Source organism: Hyla sarda, assembly GCF_029499605.1.
Source record: "Hyla sarda isolate aHylSar1 chromosome 1 unlocalized genomic scaffold, aHylSar1.hap1 SUPER_1_unloc_10, whole genome shotgun sequence".
In the NCBI taxonomy this organism is placed as follows: Eukaryota; Metazoa; Chordata; class Amphibia; order Anura; family Hylidae; genus Hyla; species Hyla sarda.
Genome location: NW_026607571.1, coordinates 103,918 through 126,931, shown reverse-complemented (window position 1 = coordinate 126,931; position 23,014 = coordinate 103,918). Strand labels below are relative to the sequence as shown.

General features: G+C 45.2%; 2 protein-coding genes across 2 annotated transcripts in view; one reads left to right on the top strand and one right to left on the bottom strand.

The window, feature by feature from the left end:
* Positions 1-23,014, bottom strand: part of LOC130297932 (oocyte zinc finger protein XlCOF8.4-like) — a 170,748-nt gene that overhangs the window by 54,284 nt on the left and 93,450 nt on the right.
* Positions 319-12,050, top strand: LOC130297938 (oocyte zinc finger protein XlCOF8.4-like). Its single transcript, XM_056550793.1, has 5 exons — positions 319-516; positions 1,075-1,194; positions 2,965-3,144; positions 6,938-7,064; positions 11,026-12,050. The coding sequence occupies exons 1-5, from the start codon at positions 352-354 to the stop codon at positions 11,829-11,831; spliced, it is 1,398 nt and encodes a 465-aa protein (XP_056406768.1). The 5' UTR covers positions 319-351; the 3' UTR covers positions 11,832-12,050.

Below are 23,014 nucleotides of genomic sequence, written 5' to 3'. Positions count from 1 at the left end.
AATAGTGATATCAGGAGAAGAGGAGGAGGAATAGTGATATCAGGGGAGGAGGAGGAGGAATAGTGATATCAGGAGAAGAGGAGGAGGAGGAATAGTGATATCAGGAGAAGAGGAGGAGGAGGAATAGTGATATCAGGAGAGTAAGACGAATAGTGAAATAAAGCTGGGTGGCGGGCGGGCAGTGTGAACTATTACATTGTGACAGGAGGAAGAAGAGAGGAACACTGACAACACAATGTAACAAACCCTCTGCATAGAAACTCACCTCACACTACGTCTCCTCTTCACTGAGCTCCTCCCCTTCTGGTCACATGTCCTCTACTACTGCTGAGCCCCGCCCACTCCTGTCACATGACCATCCCCACAGGTCCTTCATCCAAAATCTCTTCTATCCTGCTGAGCTCCGCCCCCACATGTACTGGTCACATGATTGTGACATCATCACAGGTCCTACTCCTCCAGCATCCAGCAGATACAGAGAAGGTCCTGGTCGTATATAGATTACATGGGGAGGAGGTTTGTTACAGTGTGTCACCCCAGTAGGAAGGAGATTAAATGAGGAGGAGGTTTGTTACATTGTGTCACCCCAGTAGGAAGGAGATTAAATGAGGAGGAGGTTTGTTACAGTGTGTCACCCCAGTAGTAAGGAGATTACATGAGGAGGAGGTTTGTTACAGTGTGTCACCCCAGTAGTAAGGAGATTACATGAGGAGGAGGTTTGTTACAGTGTGTCACCCCAGTAGTAAGGAGATTACATGAGGAGGAGGTTTGTTACAGTGTGTCACCCCAGTAGGAAGGAGATTACATGAGGAGGAGGTTTGTTACAGTGTGTCACCCCAGTAGTAAGAAGATTACATGAGGAGGGTTTTTTTTTACAGTGTGTCACCCCAGTAGTAAGGAGATTACATGAGGAGGAGGTTTGTTACAGTGTGTCACCCCAGTAGTAAGAAGATTACATGAGGAGGGTTTTTTTTTACAGTGTGTCACCCCAGTAGTAAGGAGATTACATGAGGAGGGGGTTTGTTACATTGTGTCGCTGGTTCTGTGATTCTGGCTCCTCCTCTTCCCCTCCAGCTGACCCAGTTGTCTCCTCTTCTCCTGAATGATCCCCCAAGGATGGACAAGGACAGGAATGAGATGACTAAGAGAATATTACACTTCACCTTGGAGATCCTCCACCTGCTGACCGGAGAGGTGAGGTGACCCATCTACATTTCCACCATTGTTGTCCCCATCTACATTTCCACCATTGTTGTCCCCATCTACATTTCCACCATTGTTGTCCCCATCTACATTTCCACCATTGTTGTCCCCCCCATCTACATTTCCACCATTGTTGTCCCTCCATCTACATTTCCACCATTGTTGTCCCCCATCTACATTTCCACCATTGTTGTCCCCATCTACATTTCCACCATTGTTGTCCCCATCTACATTTCCACCATTGTTGTCCCTCCATCTACATTTCCACCATTGTTGTCCCCATCTACATTTCCACCATTGTTGTCCCCATCTACATTTCCACCATTGTTGTCCCCATCTACATTTCCACCATTGTTGTCCCCATCTACATTTCCACCATTGTTGTCCCCATCTACATTTCCACCATTGTTGTCCCCATCTACATTTCCACCATTGTTGTCCCCATCTACATTTCCACCATTGTTGTCCCCATCTACATTTCCACCATTGTTGTCCCCATCTACATTTCCACCATTTTTGTCCCCATCTACATTTCCACCATTGTTGTCTCCATCTACATTTCCACCATTGTTGTCCCCATCTACATTTCCACCATTGTTGTCCCCATCTACATTTACACCATTGTTGTCCCCATCTACATTTCCACCATTGTTGTCCCCATCTACATTTCCACCATTGTTGTCCCCATCTACATTTCCACCATTGTTGTCCCCATCTACATTTCCACCATTGTTGTCCCCCCATCTACATTTCCACCATTGTTGTCCCCATCTACATTTCCACCATTGTTGTCCCCATCTACATTTCCACCATTGTTGTCCCCATCTACATTTCCACCATTGTTGTCCCCCATCTACATTTCCACCATTGTTGTCCCCCATCTACATTTCCACCATTGTTGTCCCCATCTACATTTCCACCATTGTTGTCCCATCTACATTTCCACCATTGTTGTCTCCATCTACATTTCCACCATTGTTGTCCCCCCCCATCTACATTTCCACCATTGTTGTCCCCCCATCTACATTTCCACCATTGTTGTCCCAGTCATCTACATTTCCACCATTGTTGTCCCCCCATCTACATTTCCACCATTGTTGTCCCCCCATCTACATTTCCACCATTGTTGTCCCCATCTACATTTACACTATTGTTGTCCCCCATCTACATTTCCACCATTGTTGTCCCCCCCATCTACATTTCCACCATTGTTGTCCCCCATCTACATTTCCACCATTGTTGTCCCCCCATCTACATTTCCATCATTGTTGTCCCCCATCTACATTTCCACCATTGTTGTCCCCCCATCTACATTTCCACCATTGTTGTCCCCATCTACATTTCCACCATTGTTGTCCCCCCATCTACATTTCCACCATTGTTGTCCCCCCATCTACATTTCCACCATTGTTGTCCCCCATCTACATTTCCACCATTGTTGTCCCCCCATCTACATTTCCACCATTGTTGTCCCCCCATCTACATTTCCACCATTGTTGTCCCCCCATCTACATTTCCACCATTGTTGTCCCCCATCTACATTTCCACCATTGTTGCCCACCATCTACATTTCCGCCATTGTTGTCCCCATCTTTGGACCCGCTCTATGTTCTGGATGTTTCTTTGTAGGTGAGGTCTCCAGAACTTACCCCAGTATTCCAGATGTGCCCACTAGAGCTCTATACAGGGGGCACAATCTCCTCTTTGTAGTGAGGGAGGAATACTGGGGTCAGTCCCCTCATTGTCTCTCTCCATACACAGGATTACACCATAGTGAAGAAGACATGGGGGGAGTGTGTGGCCCCCAGCAGCCATCTCCATGAGTCAGGAGGACGGAGCAGGGCCCCGGGCCCTAATACAGAGCCTCCACCTCACTCACTGACACATGAGAAGAAGATCCTAGAACTCACCCACAGGATCACTGAGCTGCTGACTGGACAGGTGACCCTGCTGGGACATTATACAGTAATGGAGGGGTCTGGTGATGACTGGAGAGGTGACACTGCTGGGACATTATACAGTAATGGAGGGGTCTGGTGATGACTGGAGAGGTGACACTGCTGGGACATTATACAGTAATGGAGGGGTCTGGTGATGACTGGAGAGGTGACACTGCTGGGACATTATACAGTAATGGAGGGGTCTGGTGATGACTGGAGAGGTGACACTGCTGGGAAATTATACAGTAATGGAGGGGTCTGGGGATGACTGGAGAGGTGACACTGCTGGGACATTATACAGTAATGGAGGGGTCTGGTGATGACTGGAGAGGTGACACTGTTGGGACATTATACAGTAATGGAGGGGTCTGGTGATGATTAGAGAGGTGACACTGCTGGGACATTATACAGTAATGGAGGGGTCTGGTAATGACTGGAGAGGTGACACTGCTGGGACATTATACAGTAATGGAGGGGTCTGGTGATGACTGGAGAGGTGACACTGCTGGGACATTATACAGTAATGGAGGGGTCTGGTAATGACTGGAGAGGTGACACTGCTGGGACATTATACAGTAATGGAGGGGTCTGATGACTGGAGAGGTGACACTGCTGGAACATTATACAGTAATGGAGGGGTCTGGTGATGATTAGAGAGGTGACACTGCTGGGACATTATACAGTAATGGAGGGGTCTGGTGATGACTGGAGAGGTGACACTGCTGGGACAGTATACAGTAATGGAGGGGTCTGGTGATGATTAGAGAGGTGACACTGCTGGGACATTATACAGTAATGGAGGGGTCTGGTGATGACTGGAGAGGTGACCCTGCTGGGACATTATACAGTAATGGAGGGGTCTGGTGATGACTGGAGAGGTGACACTGCTGGGACATTATACAGTAATGGAGGGGTCTGGTGATGACTGGAGAGGTGACACTGCTGGGACATTATACAGTAATGGAGGGGTCTGGTGATGATTAGAGAGGTGACACTGCTGGGACATTATACAGTAATGGAGGGGTCTGGTGATGACTGGAGAGATGACACTGCTGGCACATTATACAGTAATGGAGGGGTCTGGGGATGACTGGAGAGGTGACACTGCTGGGACATTATAAAGTAATGGAGGGGGTCTGGTGATGATTAGAGAGGTGACACTGCTGGGACATTATACAGTAATGGAGGGGGTCTGGTGATGATTAGAGAGGTGACACTGCTGGGACATTATACAGTAATGGAGGGGTCTGGTTATGACTAGAGAGGTGACACTGCTGGGACATTATACAGTAATGGAGGGGTCCGGTGATGACTGGAGAGGTGACACTGCTGGGACATTATACAGTAATGGAGGGGTCTGGTGATGATTAGAGAGATGACATTGCTGGGACATTATACAGTAATGGAGGGGTCTGGTGATGATTAGAGAGATGACATTGCTGGGACATTATACAGTAATGGAGGGGTCTGGTGATGACTGGAGAGGTGACCCTGCTGGGACATTATACAGTAATGGAGGGGTCTGGTGATGACTGGAGAGGTGACCCTGCTGGGACATTATACAGTAATGGAGGGGTCTGGTGATGACTGGAGAGGTGACACTGCTGGGACATTATACAGTAATGGAGGGGTCTGGTGATGACTGGAGAGGTGACACTGCTGGGACATTATACAGTAATGGAGGGGTCTGGTGATGATTAGAGAGGTGACACTGCTGGGACATTATACAGTAATGGAGGGGTCTGGTGATGACTGGAGAGATGACACTGCTGGCACATTATACAGTAATGGAGGGGTCTGGGGATGACTGGAGAGGTGACACTGCTGGGACATTATAAAGTAATGGAGGGGGTCTGGTGATGATTAGAGAGGTGACACTGCTGGGACATTATACAGTAATGGAGGGGGTCTGGTGATGATTAGAGAGGTGACACTGCTGGGACATTATACAGTAATGGAGGGGTCTGGTTATGACTAGAGAGGTGACACTGCTGGGACATTATACAGTAATGGAGGGGTCCGGTGATGACTGGAGAGGTGACACTGCTGGGACATTATACAGTAATGGAGGGGTCTGGTGATGACTAGAGAGGTGACACTGCTGGGACATTATACAGTAATGGAGGGGTCTGGTGATGACTGGAGAGGTGACACTGCTGGGACATTATACAGTAATGGAGGGGTCTGGTGATGATTAGAGAGATGACATTGCTGGGACATTATACAGTAATGGAGGGGTCTGGTGATGATTAGAGAGATGACATTGCTGGGACATTATACAGTAATGGAGGGGTCTGGTGATGACTGGAGAGGTGACCCTGCTGGGACATTATACAGTAATGGAGGGGTCTGGTTATGACTGGAGAGGTGACACTGCTGGGACATTATACAGTAATGGAGGGGTCTGGTGATGACTGGAGAGGTGACACTGCTGGGGCATTATACAGTAATGGAGGGGTCTGGTGATGACTGGAGAGGTGACACTGCTGGGACATTATACAGTAATGGAGGGGTCTGGTGATGACTGGAGAGGTGACACTGCTGGGACATTATACAGTAATGGAGGGGTCTGGTGATGATTAGAGAGATGACACTGCTGGGACATTATACAGTAATGGAGGGGTCTGGTTATGACTGGAGAGGTGACACTGCTGGGACATTATACAGTAATGGAGGGGTCTGGTGATGATTAGAGAGGTGACACTGCTGGGACATTATACAGTAATGGAGGGGTCTGGTGATGACTGGAGAGGTGACACTGCTGGGATATTATACAGTAATGGAGGGGTCTGGTGATGACTGGAGAGGTGACACTGCTGGGACATTATACAGTAATGGAGGGTCTGGTGATGACTGGAGAGGTGACACTGCTGGGATATTATACAGTAATGGAGGGGTCTGGTGATGACTGGAGAGGTGACACTGCTGGGATATTATACAGTAATGGAGGGGTCTGGTGATGACTGGAGAGGTGACACTGCTGGGATATTATACAGTAATGGAGGGGTCTGGTGATGACTGGAGAGGTGACACTGCTGGGACATTATACAGTAATGGAGGGGTCTGTTCATGACTGGATAGGTGACACTGCTGGGACATTATACAGTAATGGAGGAGTCTGGTGATGATTAGAGAGGTGACACTGCTGGGACATTATACAGTAATGGAGGGGTCTGGTGATGATTAGAGAGGTGACACTGCTGGGACATTATACAGTAATGGAGGGGTCTGGTGATGATTAGAGAGGTGACACTGCTGGGACATTATACAGTAATGGAGGGATCTGGTGAGGACTGGAGAGGTGACACTGCTGGGACATTATACAGTAATGGAGGGATCTGGTGGTGACTGGAGAGGTGACACTGCTGAGACATTATATAGTAATGGAGGGGTCTGGTGATGACTGGAGAGGTGACACTGCTGGGACATTATATAGTAATGGAGGGGTCTGGAGGTGACACTGCTGAGACATTATATAGTAATGGAGGGGTCTGGTGATGACTGGAGAGGTGACACTGCTAGGACATTATACAGTAATGGAGGGGTCTGGTGATGATTAGAGAGGTGACACTGCTGGGACATTATACAGTAATGGAGGGGTCTGGTGATGATCAGAGAGGTGACACTGCTGGGACATTATACAGTAATGGAGGGGTCTGGTGATGATTAGAGAGGTGACACTGCAGGGACATTATACAGTAATGGAGGGGTCTGGTGATGATTAGAGAGGTGACACTGCTGGAACATTTTACAGTAATGGAGGGGTCTGGTGGTGACGGTATCATTGTGTGTAGGTTCCTATAAGGTGTCAGGATGTGGCGGTCTATTTCTCCATGGAGGAGTGGGAGTATGTAGAAGGACACAAGGATCTGTACCAGGACATAGTCATGATGGAGGATCACCGGCCCCTCACATCACAAGGTAAGAATATATGGAGGTTGTATATATACAGTGTATGGCCCCACAATATATGGAGGTTGTATATATACAGTATATGGCCCCACAATATATGGAGGTTGTATATATACAGTATATGGCCCCACAATATATGGAGGTTGTATATACAGTATATGGCCCCACAATATATGGAGGTTGTATATACATTATATGGCCCCACAATATATGGAGGTTGTATATATACAGTATATGGCCCCACAATATATGGAGGTTGTATATATACAGTATATGGCCCCACAATATATGGAGGTTGTATATACAGTATATGGCCCCACAATATATGGAGGTTGTGTATATACAGTATATGGCCCCACAATATATGGAGGTTGTATATATACAGTATATGGCCCCACAATATATGGAGGTTGTGTATATATACAGTATATGGTCCCACAATATATAGAGGTTGTATATATACAGTATATGGCCCCACAATATATGGAGGTTGTATATATACAGTATATGGCCCCACAATATATGGAGGTTATATATATACAGTATATGGCCCCACAATGTATGGAGGTTGTATATACAGTATATTGCCCCACAATATATGGAGGTTGTGTATATACAGTATATGGCCCCACAATATATGGAGGTTGTGTATATACAGTATATGGCCCCACAATATATGGAGGTTGTATATATACAGTATATGGCCCCACAATATATGGAGGTTGTATATATACAGTATATGGCCCCACAATATATGGAGGTTGTATATATACAGTATATGGCCTCACAATATATGGAGGTTGTATATATACAGTATATGGCCCCACAATATATGGAGGTTGTATATACAGTATATGGCCCCACAATATATGGAGGCTGTGTATATATATACAGTATATGGCCCCACAATATATGGAGGTTGTATATATACAGTATATGGCCTCACAATATATGGAGGTTGTATATATACAGTATATAGCCCCACAATATATGGAGGTTGTATATACAGTATATGGCCCCACAATATATGGAGGTTGCATATATACAGAATATGGCCCCACAATATATGGAGGTTGTATATATACAGTATATGGCCCCACAATATTTGGAGGTTGTATATATACAGTATATGGTCTCACAATATATGGAGGTTGTGTATATACAGTATATGGCCCCACAATATATGGAGGTTGTATATACATTATATGGCCCCACAATATATGGAGGTTGTATATATACAGTATATGGCACCACAATATATGGAGGTTGTATATACAGTATATGGCCCCACAATATATCGAGGTTGTGTATATACAGTATATGGCCCCACAATATATGGAGGTTGTGTACATACAGTATATGGCCCCACAATATATGGAGGTTGTATATACAGTATATGGCCCCACAATATATGGAGGTTGTATATATACAGTATATGGCCCCACAATATATGGAGGTTGTATATATACAGTATATGGCCCCACAATGTATGGAGGTTGTATATACAGTATATGGCCCCACAATATATGGAGGTTGTGTATATACAGTATATGGCCCCACAATATATGGAGGTTGTGTATATACAGTATATGGCCCCACAATATATGGAGGTTGTATATATACAGTATATGGTCCCACAATATATGGAGGTTGTATATATACAGTATATGTCCCCACAATATATGGAGGTTGTATATATACAGTATATGGTCCCACAATATATAGAGGTTTTATATATACAGTATATGGCCCCACAATATATGGAGGTTGTATATATAGTATATGGCCCCACAATATATGGAGGTTGTATATACAGTATATGGCCCCACAATATATGGAGGTTGTGTATATACAGTATATGGCCCCACAATATATGGAGGTTGTATATATACAGTATATGGCCCCACAATATATGGAGGTTGTATATATACAGTATATGGCCCCACAATATATGGAGGTTGTATATACAGTATATGGCCCCACAATATATGGAGGTTGTGTATATATATACAGTATATGGCCCCACAATATATGGAGGTTGTGTATATATACAGTATATGGCCCCACAATATATGGAGGTTGTATATATACAGTATATGGCCCCACAATATATGGAGGTTGTATATACAGTATATGGCCCCACAATATATGGAGGTTGTGTATATACAGTATATGGCCCCACAATATATGGAGGTTGTATATATACAGTATATGGCCTCACAATATATGGAGGTTGTATATATACAGTATATGGCCCCACAATATATGGAGGTTGTATATACAGTATATGGCCCCACAATATATGGAGGTTGTGTATATATATACAGTATATGGCCCCACAATATATGGAGGTTGCATATATACAGAATATGGCCCCACAATATATGGAGGTTGTATATATACAGTATATGGCCCCACAATATATGGAGGTTGTATATATATATATATACAGTATATGGCCACACAATATATGGAGGTTGTGTATATACAGTATATGGCCCCACAATATATGGATGTTGTATATATACAGTATATGGCCCCACAATATATGGAGGTTGTATATATACAGTATATGGCCCCACAATATATGGAGGTTGTATATATACAGTATATGGCCCCACAATATATGGAGGTTGTATATATACAGTATATGGCCTCACAATGTATGGAGGTTGTATATATACAGTATATGGCCACACAATATATGGAGGTTGTGTATATACAGTATATGGCCACACAATATATGGAGGTTGTGTGTATATACAGTATATGGCCCCACAATATATGGAGGTTGTATATATACAGTATATGGTCCCACAATATATGGAGGTTGTATATATACAGTATATGGCCCCACAATATATGGAGGTTGTATATATACAGTATATGGTCCCACAATATATAGAGGTTTTATATATACAGTATATGGCCCCACAATATATGGAGGTTGTATATATACAGTATATGGCCTCACAATGTATGGAGGTTGTATATATACAGTATATGGCCACACAATATATGGAGGTTGTGTATATACAGTATATGGCCCCACAATATATGGAGGTTGTGTATATACAGTATATGGCCCCACAATATATGGAGGTTGTATATATACAGTATATGGTCCCACAATATATGGAGGTTGTATATATACAGTATATGGCCCCACAATATATGGAGGTTGTATATATACAGTATATGGTCCCACAATATATAGAGGTTTTATATATACAGTATATGGCCCCACAATATATGGAGGTTGTATATATACAGTATATGGCCCCACAATATATGGAGGTTGTATATATACAGTATATGGCCACACAATATATGGAGGTTGTGTATATACAGTATATGGCCCCACAATATATGGATGTTGTGTATATACAGTATATGGCCCCACAATATATGGAGGTTGTATATATACAGTATATGGCCCCACAATATATGGAGGTTGTATATATACAGTATATGGCCCCACAATATATGGAGGTTGTATATATACAGTATATGGCCCCACAATGTATGGAGGTTGTATATATACAGTATATGGCCACACAATATATGGAGGTTGTGTATATACAGTATATGGCCCCACAATATATGGATGTTGTATATATACAGTATATGGCCCCACAATATATGGAGGTTGTATATATACAGTATATGGCCCCACAATATATGGAGGTTGTATATATACAGTATATGGCCCCACAAAATATGGAGGTTGTATATATACAGTATATGGCCCCACAATGTATGGAGGTTGTATATATACAGTATATGGCCTTGTGAACATTCCCTAGATTCAGTGCCCGGAGTGACCCCAAAAATAAGGAAACTATAAAGTGGGGATCATCTCCTCTCCTCTGTATTCTCTTCTGGGGTCAGGTGACCAGCAAAACTTCATGTGTGTTTCCAACCTAATAATATTTTATACATTTCCCATAATCCATTTTTATCCCAACAGAAAATCCCAGTAAGAATTCTGAGGGAAACTTCATGTTATCCCTGAATGATAAAGGAGAAGATGAAGATATGATGGAGCGCTCCTCAGGAGAAGACCTCCTTACCCCTAATGTCCATCCAGATCTATCCTATAATAATCCACCTGATCATGAGGAACCTTCTCCTGACCAACCACACATTGTTACCACAAGGACAGAGCAGGAACATGGGAAAGGTTTATATTGTGAGGAAGATGGGAAACAATTTACAAGAAGATCAGAACTTGTTATGCTCAGAAAAGGTCTCACAAGAAATAAGCAGTATATGTGTTCAGAATGTGGGAAAAGTTTTAAGCGTAAACAAAATCTTGTTAAACATCAGCGAGTTCACACAGGGGAGAAGCCGTATTCATGTTCATTATGTGGGAAATGTTTTATGTGTAAACACAATCTTGTTGTGCATGAGCGAGTTCACACAGGAGAGAAGCCATATTCATGTTCAGAATGTGGGAAATGTTTTGCAAGTAAACCAGACCTTGTTAAACATGAGAGAATTCATACAGGAGAGAAGCCATATTCATGTTCAGAATGTGGGAAATGTTTTGTAAGTAAACCAGACCTTGTTAAACATGAGAGAATTCACACAGGTGAGAAGCCATATTTTTGTTCTGAATGTGGGAAATGCTTTAGCCAAAAAGCAACTCTTGTTGTACATGAGAGAATTCACACAGGAGAGAAGCCGTATTTATGTTTTGAATGTGGGAAATCTTTCACAGATAAATCAAACCTTGCTAGACATAAAAGAATTCACACAGGAGAGAGGCCGTAATCATGTTCAGAATGTGGAAAATGTTTTTTTTATTAAGGAAATCAGATTGTGATAAACATGAAAGAATTTACACTAGAGACAGAAAAATCCTAAAACGTATAGAAGAATGTAGAATGCATATATTAGAATAAGAAGACCTAAAAAGTGTAAATAAAATAAAAAAAAAGTTTTGGAAATATAATTTCCCTTCCCTAATAAAATGTCTAACTACGCCTATTATTTAAATTGTAAACTAATCTATATGCGGAAGTAGGTCTGGGCGGTATATACTGGTTCATACCGAATACCGACATTTTTGTGCTGTACAATATGAATTTTAACCCATACCGCAATACCGATATGGCCCCTCCCCCTTGGGAATGAATGAGCCCAGCGCTGCGCTGTCCCCACATCGGGGAACTAATCATATGTGACCCGCGAGCGCTGTTCTGCCCCCCCCCAAATTAATCATCAGCCCAGCGCTGCGCTGTCCCCATCGGGGTAAATACTGATATGTCACCCGCATGCGCTGCCCTCCTCTTCCTCATGTTGTGGCCGGTTGGGCAGAATAGCGCAGTGCTGGGCTGATAATTAATTTTTGTTGGGGGGGGCAGAATAGCGCAGCTCTGGGCTGATAATTAATTTTTGTTGGGGGGGGCAGAATAGCGCAGCACTGGGCTGATAATTAATTTTTGTTGGCGGGGGGGGCAGAATAGCGCAGCACTGGGCTGATAATTAATTTTTGTTGGCGGGGGGGGGGCAGAATAGCGCAGCGCTGGGCTGATAATTAATTTTTGTTGGGGGGGCAGAATAGCGCAGCGCTGGGCTGATAATTTTTGTTGGGGGGGCAGAATAGCGCAGCGCTGGGCTGATAATTTTTGTTGGGGGGGGCAGAATAGCGCAGTGCTGGGCTGATAATAAATTTTGGTGGGGGGGGAGGAAATACCGTTATATACCGAGGAACCGCCGAAAGTTGCAAAAATACCGTAATCCGCAGATTTGGTCATACCGCCCAGCCCTATGCGGCAGTCACTGGGAATCACTGGGTGACCCCTGAACCCGTCCTTTGAATCCCAGTGACCACGGCACCAAGGAGCCCAGCACGGGTGAGATCCGGGACAGACTCGTTAAAGTCCTTATAATGAGGATGGGGGGGGGGGGGGGGGGTCGCAGTCCGAAAATAGACGGATGGTAAATGGGAATTAGTAGCTTTTTATTTTCCTCTTCTCAGTTTGGGTGTTTTATATAAAGAAACATTTTTGTGCTCATGGATCAAGCAGGTTCCATCGTTCTTTAGCCATTTTTCCCCATCGCCATGACAGCCCTACCTGAGGGAGGAACTCCGCCAATAAGGGCAGGAAACCTGAGGATATAAAGAAGAACCCTCCCCTCCAGCCTCAGTGTGTTTCCTGTCCTGAGCCTGACTGAGTGAGAGAGATGAAGAGGCTGAGGGCAGTGGTGCAAATCCCCATAGTTTTGGGGTATCCTGTAGTCCCTAAATTCCTCCCTAGTTTGGTAGGTGGAAGTCTGGATCCACTTCGGCTGCTTTCACACTATAAAATTCCAGGAAAAAAAACTCCAGAAAGTTAAACAAATTTGTAAATTACTTCTCTTAAAAAATCTTAATCCTTTCAATAATTATCAGCTGCTGAAGTTGAGTTGTTCTTTTCTGTCTGGCAACAGTGCTCTCTACTGACATCTTTGCTTGTCTGGGGAACTGCACAGAGTAGAAGAGGTTTGCTATGGGGATTTGCTTCTACTGTGTGCAGTTCCCGAGACACGTGTCATCAGAGAGCACTTAGACAGAAAAGAACAGCTCAACTTCAGAAGCTCATAAGTACTGAAAGGATTAAGATTTTTTTTTTTAAATAGACATTATATACAAATCTGTTTAACTTTCTGGAGCCAGTTGATGTATAAAAAAAAAAGTTTTTTCCTGGAATACCCCTTTAACCCCTTAACGACCACGGGCGTAAATATACCTCCTGGTTTGGCGGGACTTCCGGCACCAGGACGTACATTTACGTCCTGTGTATGACCGCGAGCATCGGAAGGGTGCTCTCGTCATACACGGCAGGTTCCGGCTTCTAGCAGCAGCCGGGGACCTGCCCGTAATGGCCGACATCCGCGATCGTGCGGATGTCCACCATTAACCCCTCCGATGCCGTGATCAATACAGATCACGGCATCTGCGGTACTTTGATTGGATGATTGGATCGCCCGCAGTGCTGCCGCGGCGATCCAATCATCCAGCATGGCGGCTGGAGGTCGCCTCACTTGGCTCCGGCCGTCTCCTGGGGTCTTCTGCTCTGGTCTGAGATCGAGTAGACCAGAGCAGAAGATCACCGATAATACTGATCAGTGCTATGTCCTATACATAGCACTGCACAGTATTAGCAATCAAATGATTGCTATTGATAGTTCCCTGTGGGGACATAAAAAGTGTAAAAAAAAAAAGTTGAAAAATGTAAAAAAAAAAAAAAAAAAGGGAAAAATCCCCTCCCCCAATAAAAATGAAAATTGTCAGTTTTTCCCATTTTACCCCCAAAAAGCGTAATTTAAAAAAAAAATAAACACAGTATCACCGCGTGCGTAAATGTCCGAACTATCAAAGTATAATGTTAATGATCCCGAATGGCGAATGGCGTAAACATAAAAAAATAAAGTCCAAAAATGCTGCTTTTTTGTCACATTTTATTTAAAAAAAAAATTATAAAAAGTGATCTAAAAGTTTTATATATGCAAATGTGGTATCGATAAAAAAGTACAGATGACGGCGCAAACAATGAGCCCTCATACCGCCCTATATACGGAAAAATGAAAAAGTTATATGTGGTCAAAATAGGGCGATTTTGTACAAAAAGTTTTAGATTTTTTTTTTTTTTTAAGCAGTACAAAAATATAAAAGTATCTATCCATGGGGATCATTTTAATTGTATTGACCCACAGAATAAAGAACTCGTCATTAATACCGTAAAGTGTGAAGACAAAACCCTCCAAAATGTGCAAAAATTGTGGTTTTCATTAAAATTTCCTCCCTAAAAATTTTTTTGGGGGGGTTCGCCATACATTTTATGGTAAAATAAGAGGTTTCTTTACAAAGTACAATTGGTCACGCAAAAAACAATCCCTTATATGGGTCTGTAGATGGAAATATAAAGGAGTTATGGATTTTAGAAGGCGAGGAGGAAAAAAACGAAAATGCAAAAATAAAATTGGCCTGGTCCTTAAGGTGAAAATGGGCTTGGTCCTTAAAGGGGTAGTCCAGTGGTGAAAAACTTATCCCCTATCCTAAGGATAGGGGATAAGTTTGAGATCGCGGGGGGTCCGACCGCTGGGGCCCCCTGCGATCTCTCTGTACGGGGCCCCGGCTCTCCGCCGAGATAGCAGGTGTCGACCCCCGCACGAGGCGGCGGCCGACACGCCCCCTCAATACATCTCTATGGCAGAGCCGGAGATTGCCGAAGGCAGCGCTTCGGCTCTGCCATAGAGTTGTATTGAGGGGGCGTGTCGGCCACCGCCTCGTGCGGAGGTCGACACGCCCCCTTCCCGCAGGCTGTCGGGACTCCGTACAGGAGATCGCAGTGTGCCCCAGCGGTCGGACCCCCCGCGATCTGCAACTTATCCCCTATCCTTAGGATAGGGGATAAGTTGCTCACCACTGAATCACCACTGGACTACTCCTTTAAGGGGTTAAGCCCAATGTAGCAGCGTCCTGGGTAGCTAGATCTCTCTTGCTTTGGCTAGACCAGTTGTCCACATCCAAAATGAAGTCCCCCATGAACAATTGTTAAACTCTGTGCCATTATAATAAAAAAAAAATCTGCAGCTTTTCTGGCAGACGCCCTTAGGCTTTCTGCCAGATCCGCATGATGTGCACTTCCCTGTGAGGTTAATCTCCTGTTTGGATAGAAAGAAAAGTTTCCCTACTCCTCCTCCCTTTAGACCTAAAAGAACCTTTTCGGCAAATAAAAAATTCTGAGGTCAGGGCCATAAATCAGGAGAGTCGTCTCAATGGCGTTTTCGCAAAAAAGTGAAAGGATACCTTTTTAAAGGGGGTACTCCACCCCTAGACATCTTATCCCCTATCCAAAGGATAAGGGATAAGATGTCTGATCGCAGGGGGTCCTGCCGCTGGGGATCCCCGCAATATAGCATGCAGCACCCACCTGTATCTGCTTCCGGCAGCGCTGGAGGTTCTGGCTCCCGGAAGATCGTGACGTCTGACTCTGCCCCCATGTGACGTCACACCCTGCCCCCTCAATGCAAGTCTATGGGAGGGGGCGTGACATCTGTCACGCCCCCTCCCATAGGCTTGCATTGAGGGGGCGGAGCGTGACGTCACACTGGGTCGGAGCCGTGACATCACAACACTCCTGCCCCGTGATCGACAGTAATCGCTCCGGGGGACTGATTTTAACGGCGGCGGGACCCCCGCGATCAGGCATCTTTGGATAGGGGATAAGATGTCTAAGCGCCGGAGTACCCCTTTAACCCCTTAAGAACTCAGCTCATTTGGGCCTTAAGGACTCAGACAATTTTATTTTTACGTTTTTGTTTTTTCCTCCTCGCCTTCAAAAAAATCATAACTCTATCATAACCATAATTGTCATCCACAGACTAGTATGAGGGCTTGTTTTTTGCGCGACCAGTTGTCCGTTGTAATTTTATCACTGACTTTACCATAAAATGTATATGCAACCAAAAAAAAGACTTTGTGTGGGGAAATTAAAAAGAAAATCGCAATTTTGCTCATTTCGGAAGGTTTCATTTTCACGCCATACAATTTACGGTAAAAATGACGTGTTCTTCATTCTTTGGGTCAATACGATTAAAATGATTCCCATGATTATATATTTTTCTATTACTGTTGCGCTTAAAAAAAAAATCGCTAACTTTTTAACCAAATTAGTACATTTAAAATCCCCCTATTTTGAAGACCTATAACTTTTTCATTTTCCCGTATAAGCGGCGGTATAAGGGCTCATTTTTTGCGCCATGATCTGTACTTTTTATTGATACCACATTTGCTTATATAAAACTTTTAATACTTTTTTTAATACTTTTGTTTGGAATAAAATGTTATAAAATAGCATCTATTTTGGACTTTTTATTTTATTTTAATAGTAACATAGTTAGTACGGCTGAAAAAAGACAGACGTCCATCAAGTCCAACCAGGGGATTGAAGGGAAGGATGTAAGGGGATAAGGGGAAGGGATGTAGTTTTATAATTCTGCATAAGCATTAATGTTATTTTGTTCCAGGAATGTATCTAATCCTGTTTTAAAGCTGTTAATTGTTCCTGCTGTGACCAGTTCCTGAGGTAGACCGTTCCATAAATTCACAGTCCTCACGGTAAAGAAGGCGTGCCGCCCCTTTAGACTAAACCTTTTCTTCTCCAGACGGAGGGAGTGCCCCCTCGTCCTTTGGGGAGGTTTAACCTGGAACAGTTTTTCTCCATATTTTTTGTATGGGCCATTTATATACTTATATACGTTTATCATATCCCCCCTTATACGTCTCTTCTCAAGACTAAACAATTGTAACTCCTTTAATCGCTCCTCATAGCTAAGATGTTCCAGGCCCCATATTAGTTTAGTCGCGCGTCTCTGCACCTTTCCAACTCCGCAGTGTCCCTTTTATGGACAGGTGACCAAAACTGAACAGCATATTCCAGGTGAGGCCGTACCAATGCTTTATAAAGGGGGAGTATTATAGACTATAGACTGTACAAATGCTTTATAAAGGGGGAGTATTATACACTATAGACTGTACCAATGATTTATAAAGGGGGGTATTATACACTATAGACTGTACCAATGCTTTATAAAGGGGGAGTATTATACACTATAGACTGTACCAATGCTTTATAAAGGGGGAGTATTATAGACTATATACTGTACCAATGCTTTATAAAGGGGGATTATTATAGACTATATACTGTACCAATGCTTTATAAAGGGGGGAGTATTATAGACTATAGACTGTACCAATGATTTATAAAGGGGGAGTATTATACACTATAGACTGTACCAATGCTTTATAAAGGGGGAGTATTATACACTATAGACTGTACCAATGCTTTATAAAGGGGGAGTATTATACACTATAGACTGTACCAATGCTTTATAAAGGGGGAGTATTATAGACTATATACTGTACCAATGCTTTATAAAAGGGGAGTATTATAGACTATAGACTGTACCAATGCTTTATAAAGGGGGAGTATTATAGACTATAGACTGTACCAATGCTTTATAAAGGGGGAGTATTATAGACTATAGACTGTACCAATGCTTTATAAAGGGGGAGTATTATAGACTATAGACTGTACCAATGCTTTATAAAGGGGGAGTATTATAGACTATAGACTGTACCAATGCTTTATAAAGGGGGAGTATTATGTCCCTGTCCCTGGAGTCCAGGCCTCTTTTCATACATGACAATATCCTGCCGGCTTTGGAAGCAGCAGCCTGACATTGTGCTATTCTGTAGTCTGTGATCTACAAGTCCCCCAGATCCTTCTCTACCAGTGGCTCTGCCAGTTTAATCCCCCCGAAGACATACGACGCTGCAGGTTATTAGTATACACAGCCCCCCTCTATATACACAGCCCCCCCTCTATATACACAGCCCCCCTCTATATACACAGCCCCCCCTCTATATACACAGCCCCCCCTCTATATACACAGCCCCCCTCTATATACACAGCCCCCCCTCTATATACACACAGCCCCCCCTCTATATACACAGCCCCCCTCTATATACACAGCCCCCCTCTATATACACAGCCCCCCTCTATATACACAGCCCCCCTCTATATACACAGCCCCCCCACTATATACACAGCCCCCCTCTATATACACAGCCCCCCTCTATATACACAGCCCCCCTCTATATACACAGCCCCCCCTCTATATCCACAGCCCCCTCTATATCCACAGCCCCCCTCTATATCCACAGCCCCCCTCTATATCCACAGCCCCCCTCTATATACACAGCCCCCCCTCTATATCCACAGCCCCCCTCTATATCCACAGCCCCCCTCTATATCCACAGCCCCCCTCTATATACAGAGCCCCCTCTATATACACAGCCCCCCCTCTATATACACAGCCCCCCTCTATATCCACAGCCCCCCTCTATATACACAGCCCCCTCTATATACACAGCCCCCCTCTATATCCACAGCCCCCCTCTATATACACAGCCCCCCCACTATATACACAGCCCCCCTCTATATACACAGCCCCCCTCTATATCCACAGCCCCCCCCCTCTATATCCACAGCCCCCCTCTATATCCACAGCCCCCCTCTATATACACAGCCCCCCTCTATATACACAGCCCCCCCACTATATACACAGCCCCCCCACTATATACACAGCCCCCCTCTATATACACAGCCCCCCTCTATATACACAGCCCCCCTCTATATACACAGCCCCCCCTCTATATACACAGCCCTCCTCTATATACACAGCCCCCCCACTATATACACAGCCCCCCTCTATATACACAGCCCCCCTCTATATATACACAGCCCCCCATCTATATACACAGCCCCCCTCTATATACACAGCCCCCCTCTATATACACAGCCCCCCTCTATATACACAGCCCCCCTCTATATACACAGCTCCCCTCTATATACACAGCCCCCCTCTATATACACAGCCCCCCCTCTATATACACAGCCCCCCTCTATATACACAGCCCCCCTCTATATACACAGCCCCCCCTCTATATACACAGCCCCCCCTCTATATACACAGCCCCCTCTATATACACAGCCCCCCTCTATATACACAGCCCCCCTCTATATACACAGCCCCCCTCTATATACACAGCCCCCTCTCTATATACACAGCCCCCCCTCTATATACACAGCCCCCCTCTATATACACAGCCCCCCTCTATATATACACAGCCCCCCCTCTATATACACAGCCCCCCTCTATATACACAGCCCCCCTCTATATACACAGCCCCCCCTCTATATACACAGCCCCCCCTCGATATACACAGCCCCCCCTCTATATACACAGCCCCCCCCTCTATATACACAGCCCCCCTCTATATACACAGCCCCCCCTCTATATACACAGCCCCCCTCTATATACACAGCCCCCCTCTATATACACAGCCCCCCTCTATATACACAGCCCCCCCTCTATATACACAGCCCCCCTCTATATACACAGCCCCCCCTCTATATACACAGCCCCCCCTCTATATACACAGCCCCCCTCTATATACACAGCCCCCCTCTATATACACAGCTCCCCTCTATATACACAGCCCCCCTCTATATACACAGCCCCCCTCTATATACACAGCCCCCCTCTATATATACACAGCCCCCCTCTATATACACAGCCCCTCCTCTATATACACAGCCCCCCTCTATATACACAGCCCCCCCTCTATATACAGAGCTGTTAATACCATCCTCTATATCATTGATAAATAAATTAAACAGCAGCGGGCCCAGTACTGAACCTTGGGGTCACCACTAATAACCGGGGACCAATCAGAGTACGAATCATTGACCCCCCACTCTCTGGGTACGATCCATGACCCAGTGTTCAATTCAGTTACAAACTAAAGTTTCCAAACCCAAAGACCTTAACTTACCTGTCAGACGTCTATGAGGGACAGTATCAAATGCTTTAGGAAAATCCAGAAACACTATATACACAGCCATTCCTCTATATACACAGCCCCCTCTATATACACAGCCCCCCCTCTATATCCACAGCCCCCCTCTATATACACAGCCCCCCTCTATATACACAGCCCCCCTCTATATACACAGCCCCCCACAATATACACAGCCCCCCTCTATATACACAGCCCCCTCTATATACACAGCCCCCCTCTATATACACAGCCCCCCCTCTATATACACAGCCCTCCTCTATATACAGAGCCCCCCTCTATATACACAGCCCCCCTCTATATACACAGCCCCCCCTCTATATCCACAGCCCCCTCTATATCCACAGCCCCCCTCTATATCCACAGCCCCCCTCTATATCCACAGCCCCCCTCTATATACACAGCCCCCCCTCTATATCCACAGCCCCCCTCTATATCCACAGCCCCCCTCTATATCCACAGCCCCCCTCTATATACAGAGCCCCCTCTATATACACAGCCCCCCCTCTATATACACAGCCCCCCTCTATATACACAGCCCCCCTCTATATACACAGCCCCCCTCTATATACACAGCCCCCCCACTATATACACAGCCCCCCTCTATATACACAGCCCCCCTCTATATCCACAGCCCCCCCTCTATATCCACAGCCCCCCTCTATATCCACAGCCCCCCTCTATATACACAGCCCCCCTCTATATACACAGCCCCCCCACTATATACACAGCCCCCCCACTATATACACAGCCCCCCTCTATATACACAGCCCCCCTCTATATACACAGCCCCCCTCTATATACACAGCCCCCCCTCTATATACACAGCCCTCCTCTATATACACAGCCCCCCCACTATATACACAGCCCCCCTCTATATACACAGCCCCCCTCTATATATACACAGCCCCCCATCTATATACACAGCCCCCCTCTATATACACAGCCCCCCTCTATATACACAGCCCCCCTCTATATACACAGCCCCCCTCTATATACACAGCTCCCCTCTATATACACAGCCCCCCTCTATATACACAGCCCTCCCTCTATATACACAGCCCCCCTCTATATACACAGCCCCCCTCTATATACACAGCCCCCCCTCTATATACACAGCCCCCCCTCTATATACACAGCCCCCTCTATATACACAGCCCCCCTCTATATACACAGCCCCCCTCTATATACACAGCCCCCCTCTATATACACAGCCCCCCTCTATATACACAGCCCCCTCTCTATATACACAGCCCCCCCTCTATATACACAGCCCCCCCTCTATATACACAGCCCCCCTCTATATACACAGCCCCCCTCTATATATACACAGCCCCCCCTCTATATACACAGCCCCCCTCTATATACACAGCCCCCCTCTATATACACAGCCCCCCCTCTATATACACAGCCCCCCCTCGATATACACAGCCCCCCCTCTATATACACAGCCCCCCCCTCTATATACACAGCCCCCCTCTATATACACAGCCCCCCCTCTATATACACAGCCCCCCTCTATATACACAGCCCCCCTCTATATACACAGCCCCCCTCTATATACACAGCCCCCCCTCTATATACACAGCCCCCCTCTATATACACAGCCCCCCCTCTATATACACAGCCCCCCCTCTATATACACAGCCCCCCTCTATATACACAGCCCCCCTCTATATACACAGCTCCCCTCTATATACACAGCCCCCCTCTATATACACAGCCCCCCTCTATATACACAGCCCCCCTCTATATATACACAGCCCCCCTCTATATACACAGCCCCTCCTCTATATACACAGCCCCCCTCTATATACACAGCCCCCCCTCTATATACAGAGCTGTTAATACCATCCTCTATATCATTGATAAATAAATTAAACAGCAGCGGGCCCAGTACTGAACCTTGGGGTCACCACTAATAACCGGGGACCAATCAGAGTACGAATCATTGACCCCCCACTCTCTGGGTACGATCCATGATCAGTGTTCAATCCAGTTACAAACTAAAGTTTCCAAACCCAAAGACCTTAACTTACCTGTCAGACGTCTATGAGGGACAGTATCAAATGCTTTAGGAAAATCCAGAAACACTATATACACAGCCATTCCTCTATATACACAGCCCCCTCTATATACACAGCCCCCCTCTATATACACAGCCATTCCTCTATATACACAGCCCCCTCTATATACACAGCCCCCCCTCTATATCCACAGCCCCCTCTATATACAGAGCCCCCCCTCTATATACACAGCCCCCCCTCTATATACACAGCCCCCCTCTATATCCACAGCCATTCCTCTATATATACACAGCCCCCCCCCTCTATATACAGAGCCCCCCCTCTATATACACAGCCCCCCCTCTATATACACAGCCCCCTCTATATCCACAGCCATTCCTCTATATACACAGTCCCCCCTCTATATACAGAGCCCCCCTCTATATACACAGCCCCCCCTCTATATACACAGCCCCCCTCTATATACACAGCCCCCCCTCTATATCCACAGCCCCCCTCTATATACACAGCCCCCC